This window comes from Chamaea fasciata, unplaced genomic scaffold (assembly GCF_029207755.1).
Source record: "Chamaea fasciata isolate MVZ Bird 193981 ecotype frontalis unplaced genomic scaffold, bChaFas1.0.hap1 SCAF_8, whole genome shotgun sequence".
In the NCBI taxonomy this organism is placed as follows: domain Eukaryota; kingdom Metazoa; phylum Chordata; class Aves; order Passeriformes; family Sylviidae; genus Chamaea; species Chamaea fasciata.
The window spans coordinates 37,260,577-37,266,980 of NW_027094093.1; the positions used below are offsets into that span (position 1 = coordinate 37,260,577).

Below are 6,404 nucleotides of genomic sequence, written 5' to 3' on the forward strand. Positions count from 1 at the left end.
CATTTCCTCTCCTTTCTTTGCTTGGGGCAGCGCTGCTTTAATCCCGGGACAGCTCTGAGAGGGGAATTCGGGAATGAGGGGGTAAAATTGGGTTTGGGGTTGACCTCAGGGCTTGGGGGTCTTGGGAAGGATGAACTGTGGGGTTGTTCCAGTTGGTTATCAGGTTATTTAAGCCAAAAATCCAGGATATTTCAGGCTCTAGCTGGGTAATCCCTCAGACTTGTTGTACAGAATATTGCTAAACCGCTTTTTTTTTCTGATTTTATGAATGGCGTTAGCATCCCACCTGGCTGTTTTATTTGTGGGATTCTGTGGATGCTTGGTGGCTTTTCAAAATAGACAGCGTTATTTCTGGGGATTGGGCATTTTAAAACCGTGTCTCCACCGTCTTTAATATTGCCAAAAATGTGGAATTGCCTCTGTGAGGATGAGAAAGTCCAATTTGTGGCTCCCTTCCCACAGAAAGTTTCCTTTATTCTCTGTGGACAGAAACCAAATTTTTTTTTTCTCACTTAATGCCCAGCCAAGTGCAAAGAATATCTTTATTAAAAATATATTTCTCTGTGTGGCGTTGTTGGTAGTCTGGCCACCGCAGTGAAGCAATTACACGATAAACTCTTCTAAAAAGAACATTTAACTGCGAAAGGAATTTTTATTTGCGTGCTTAGCTTGCCAAAATAAAGGGAACTGAGATCTCCTCTGAATTGTCAGGGGTGTCTTAACTGGTTAAACCCGTGTTTACAGCCTTGCCTGTGGTTAACCACCCCTAGATAAGATCATGGACTGTCTGCCTGTGAGTGTAACAGGTGAGGGGTTGATGCTACAATTCACATTTAAATCGCTTGGTGCTTAATTTTTTTTTTTCCCCCCTCTCTGTGGCTTTGAGAGGGACTTGCTGTGTGTGAGGAATGTTATCAGCTCACGAAGCGTTTGTTTCTCGAGATAACCCATCGTGGCTGGGGAGGGAAGGATTTGCCTTCCCTGACACTGCACGCTGCTCCGTTTTCCTGCGGTGCTTCCATTAAAAAAAAACAAAACAACAAAAAAAAAAAACCAACCCAAAAAAGGCTCCAAAAGTGGTTGAGGATAATGTGTTAAACCGCATGTCTGGACACATGCGAGAGGTGAAACCTGAAACTTGGCAGCTCAGACACTTTTTTAAAGTCAGCACAACTAAAAGCAGCCACGGCGCAACTCATGAACTGCTCCTGTTTCTTAGTTATACAGAAAAAAAATTTTCTTTCAAGCACTCCTTTAAGCCCAGCTGTTACTGCAAAGCTCCTTCAGTTTTCCCTGGAGTTTATCAGGTAAAAAAAAAAAAAGTGAGATTTGAGCTGGAGCATTTGGGCTTGGCTTTTAGTGCCAGTCATGTTTTACACCTGAGGAATGACAGCGCGTAAATGGATGTCTGTGTCTACGGACTGAAAAATGGTTTAAAATTGATGTGGAAATGTGGTATAAAAGCTGTTAAAAATTAATTAACAGCCGTCAGGTTAGGTGGACAGATGAGAAGTTTGTCCTGCACCAGAGTGGAGCCCACTGCAGGTTGTTCTGCAGAAGGAATCTGAAAAATAATAAACTTTGCAACCGTGCAGTAAAGTTCTGATGTATTTCCACCTGATTTCTAGGCAGAGGAGGAACAGCTGGACAGGGATCTGCTCCAGAATCCCTGGCTGGAGAATGCTCCCTCCCATGGGATGGGGATAATAGTGGGATTGTCTCCATTTTCAAAGGCGACCACTGGATTCTGCCCCACTGGAAGCTCGAGGTTCAGACCGGCAGAAAATTGACTTATTTGGAGCTGCCCAAGGAGGAGGTTCAGCTCTCCTGGCTGAAGCAAAATTCCTTTATTTCTGTATTGAAATATGGGATAAAGCAATCCAAAAAGCACAAATCGTGTGAGGAGCAGATGGGGGAGCTGGGAAAGGGGCTGGAGAATTCCTGAGGGAGCTGGGAAAGGGGCTGAGCCTGGAGAAAAGGAGGATCCAGAGGGATCTTTTCCCTCTCGGGAATTCCCTGCCAGGAGGGGACAGCCGGGGGGGGATTTGGGATCTGCTGCCAGGGAACAGGGACAGGAGGAGAGGGAACAGCCTCAAACTTCACCAGGAAAGGTTTAGATTGGATGTTGGGACAATTCCTTCACGGACAAGGTGCTCAGGTGGAGTCCCCATCCCTGCAGGGATTTCCAGGCCCTGTGGATGTGACACTTGGGGACATGGATCAGCGGTGGCCTTGGCAGTGCTGGGGAATGGTTGGACTCGATGGTCTGAGAGGGATTTTCCATCCTCAACCATTCTGCCCTTTATTCCACATCACTAAAACCAGCCTGGATTTCCTGGAGCACCATTCCCTCGGTTGGCTTCTCTGCTGCATCTCGTTCCCATCGTATCCTGTTTCTCTCCAGGATGGATTTGGACCCAATCCTTGCGGGGGTTTGGCTCCCTGATGGGAGATGCCTGGCAAATTCCCAGCTCCTGCTGTTCCCACGGACAACCTGGAAATGGGTGGGGCTGAGGAGAGGAGGAGCAGCAGAGGCGAAAAGCTGAGATCGCCTGCTGGAATGGCAGCTCATCAAAGGGCCGGGGCGATCTATAAAATGAGCAATAAAGTCCCTTTGAAAGTTTCAGGTTTACTCATTTCACTGCTGCAGGAAGATGCTTGTAATGCGGATACACGTAAAACGTGGGTTTGCGTGGGGACGTGGGATTTATCCTTTGGAAAAGGAGACGAGGGGAAATCCCTTCTGGATTTTTTTCTAGCAGCCGTGCTCCTACAAATGAGTTCTTTTCTCCTGGGAGAATTTTCAACCCCTGTTTATTTGGGTTTCTTTACCTGAATCGTTCCCTTTCTGTATCAAGCGTGCCGTAGTTAATCAACTTCTGACTCTGATGAGAGGAGGGTTAATTGTTAATCAGTGTCAGAAGTGCCTGGACTCACTTGGTGAAATGCATTTTCCCTGCATGTCTTCAACAGTCTGCTCTGACAGACATTGATTACCCGGCTCTGCCGTGTGCCTGAATCCATGAAAACCCCGATGCGTTTTGAAAGCGGCCCCTAAAACAACAGCGCAATCCAGGAAACGCCACGTGGAGCCCTAAAATCAGTGGGTTGGGATTCTTTGCTCACAGAAGGGAATTCACAGCAGCCGCCAAGGGCCTCCATTCCACCTGTGGGAAGCTGCCCGGGGCTGTGGAGAGGGAGGAGAGGGAAACAACTTTTTAAAACCGCCACTCTCTTGGAAATCGGGAGCTTCGTTCTGGTTTACCAGAGGCGGTGGTGTGCACTGAGAATGCTGGTGTTTTCCGTGCCAAAGTCACTGGATAAAAAGAGTTGATAAAGGGAAACAAAGCCTGGAATGCAGGTTTTCTTCTTCCCAGGTGATGCTGGGCTCTGTGTGTGTGTGTGGAGGCTTTTTTGGGGATGTGTGTGGAGCCTTCCTGTATGTGAGAGAGTCTGTGTGTGGGTTTTTTTGTTGTTTTCTTTTTTCCTGTGAATGTGATGTTTTTCTGTGTGTCTGGGGAGTTTGTGTGTGAGTGTGGAATCTTTTTTGGGGATGTGTGTGGAGCCTTCCTGTGTGTGTTTCTGTGTGTGTGAGTGGGGAGTCTTTCTGGGGTTGTGTGACGTGTGCGTTTGAGTGTGAATCTGTCAGAGTCTCTGTGTGTGTGTGTTTCTGTGTCAGTTTTTCTGCCTGTGTGTCCTTGTGGGTCTTGCTCTGTGTGTCTGTGTCAGGTTTTTGGGGGGTGTGTGTGTGTCTGTGGGCCTTTCTGTGTGCATGTCTTTCTGGGTGGTGGGGTCTTTTCGTGTGTGTCTTCCTCTGTGTGAGTGTGTGTTTGTGTGAGTGTGCATTTCTGTGTGAGTGTCTTTCTGCGTGTGTTTCTGTGTGGGTGTGTGTTTGTGTGTGGCTCTGTGTGGTGTTTCTATCTGTGTGTGTTTCTGTGTGACTGTACATTTCTGTCCGTGTGTATTTCTGTGTGCGTGTGTTTCTGTGTGTGTTTCTGTGTGTTTCTATCTGTGTGTGTTTCTGTGTGTGTGTGTTTCTGTCTGTATTTATTTCTGTGTGTATTTCTGAGTGTGAGTGTGTATTTATCTGTGTGTGTTTCTATCTGTGTGTGTTTCTGTCTGTGTGAGTTTCTGTTGTATTTATTTCTGTGTGTATTTCTGTGTGTTTCTCTGTGTGTGTGTTTCTGTCCGTGTGTGTTTCTGTGTGTATTTATTTCTGTGTGTATTTCTGTGTGTGAGTGTGTATTTATCTGTGTTGGTTTGTTTCTGTGTGTGTTTCTGTGTGACTGTACATTTCTGTCCGTGTGTATTTCTGTGTGCGTATGTTTCTGTGTGTATTCCTGTGTGTTTCTATCTGTGTGTGTTCCTGTCTGTGTGAGTTTCTGTTGTATTTTTTTCTGTGTGTATTCCTGTGCGTTTCTCTGTGTGTGTGTTTCTGTCTGTATTTATTTCTGTGTGTATTTCTGAGTGTGAGTGTGTATTTATCTGTGTTTGTTTCTGTGTGTGTGTGTATTTCTGGGTGTATTTATTTCTGTGTGTATTCCTGTGTGTTTCTATCTGTGTGTGTGTTTCTGTCTGTGTGTGTTTCTGTCTGTGTGTGTTTCTGTCTGTATTTATTTCTGTGTGTGTTTCTGTGTGTTTCTCTGTGTGTGTGTTTCTGTCTGTGTGAGTTTCTGTTGTATTTATTTCTGTGTGTATTCCTGTGTGTTTCTATCGGTGTGTGTGTTTCTGTCTGTGTGAGTTTCTGTTGTATTTATTTCTGTGTATATTTCTGTGTGTTTCTCTGTGTGTGTGTTTCTGTCCGTGTGTGTTTCTGTGTGTATTTATTTCTGTGTGTGTTTCTGTGTGTTTCTGTGTGTGTGTGTGTTTCTGTCTGTATTTATTTCTGTGTGTATTTCTGAGTGTGAGTGTGTATTTATCTGTGTGTGTTTCTGTCCGTGTGTGTTTCTGTCTGTATTTATTTCTGTGTGTATTCCTGTGTGTTTCTATCTGTGTGTGTGTTTCTGTCCGTGTGTGTTTCTGTGTGTATTTATTTCTGTGTGTTTCTGTGTGTTTCTCTGTGTGTGTGTTTCTGTGTGTGTGTGTTTCTGTCTGTATTTATTTCTGTGTGTATTTCTGAGTGTGAGTGTGTATTTATCTGTGTGTGTTTCTGTCTGTGTGTGTTTCTGTCTGTGTGTGTTTCTGTCTGTATTTATTTCTGTGTGTGTTTCTGTGTGTTTCTATCTGTGTGTGTGTTTCTGTCTGTGTGAGTTTCTGTCTGTATTTATTTCTGTGCGTATTTCTGAGTGTGAGTGTGTATTTATCTGTGTTTGTTTCTGTGTGTGTGTGTTTCTGTGTGTTTCTCTGTGTGTGTGTTTCTGTGTGTGTGTGTTTCTGTCTGTATTTATTTCTGTGTGTATTTCTGAGTGTGAGTGTGTATTTATCTGTGTGTGTTTCTGTCTGTGTGTGTTTCTGTCTGTATTTATTTCTGTCTGTATTTATTTCTGTGTGTATTCCTGTGTGTTTCTATCTGTGTGTGTTTCTGTCTGTGTGTGTTTCTGTCTGTATTTGTTTCTGTGTGTATTTCTGAGTGTGAGTGTGTATTTATCTGTGTTTGTTTCTGTGTGTGTGTGTTTCTGTGTGTATTTATTTCTGTGCGTATTTCTGAGTGTGAGTGTGTATTTATCTGTGTTTGTTTCTGTGTGTGTGTGTTTCTGTCTGTGTGTGTTTCTGTCTGTATTTATTTCTGTGTGTATTCCTGTGTGTTTCTATCTGTGTGTGTGTTTCTGTGTGTGTGTGTTCCTGTCTGTATTTATTTCTGTGCGTATTTCTGAGTGTGAGTGTGTATTTATCTGTGTTTGTTTCTGTGTGTGTGTGTTTCTGGGTGTGAGTACATTTCCGTCTGTGTATGTTTCTGTGTTTCTGTGTGGGAGTGTGTGTTTGTGTGCGTGTGTTTCTGCGTGTTTCCATCTGTGTGAGTGTTTCTGTGTGTGAGTGTGCATTTCTGTGCGTGGCAGGATCAGTGTGCGTCGTTCAGTGTATAAGTGAGAGACTTTGTGTGTCGTTCTGTGCGTGTGGAGTCTTTGTGTGTGAGGCCTTGGTGCGTGTGTGAATCTCTCTGTGTGTGTCTGTTTCTGTGACTTTGGGGATTTTTTGTGTCTTTCTGTGTGTGTTTTTCTCCGTGTGTCTTTGCCTTTCTCTGTGCATCTTTTGTGTGACTTTCTGTGTGTGTCTTTTTTCCCTGAGTCTTTCTCTCTGTGTGATTCCATCCGTGTTTCTGGACCCTTCCCGTCTGCAGGATGGATTTTTGTTATTCCCTACAAGTTGCTTCAGCTTCCCCAAACAAAATCCTATTATTATATTATTTCTTTATATTCCTAGAAATAAACCCACGGCCTTTGATAGAACACTTCCTGGGACAAACC

At 44.2% G+C, this 6,404-nt stretch overlaps 1 protein-coding gene across 1 annotated transcript; it reads left to right on the forward strand.

Moving 5' to 3' along the window:
- Positions 1-2,452: 2,452 nt before the first annotated feature.
- LOC136293578 (NADH-ubiquinone oxidoreductase chain 5-like) lies at positions 2,453-5,869 on the forward strand. Its single transcript, XM_066190544.1, is given in 5 exon segments — positions 2,453-2,504; positions 3,730-3,911; positions 3,913-3,957; positions 4,380-4,473; positions 5,787-5,869. Coding segments are annotated over 5 exon segments (456 nt in total).
- Positions 5,870-6,404: the final 535 nt, after the last annotated feature.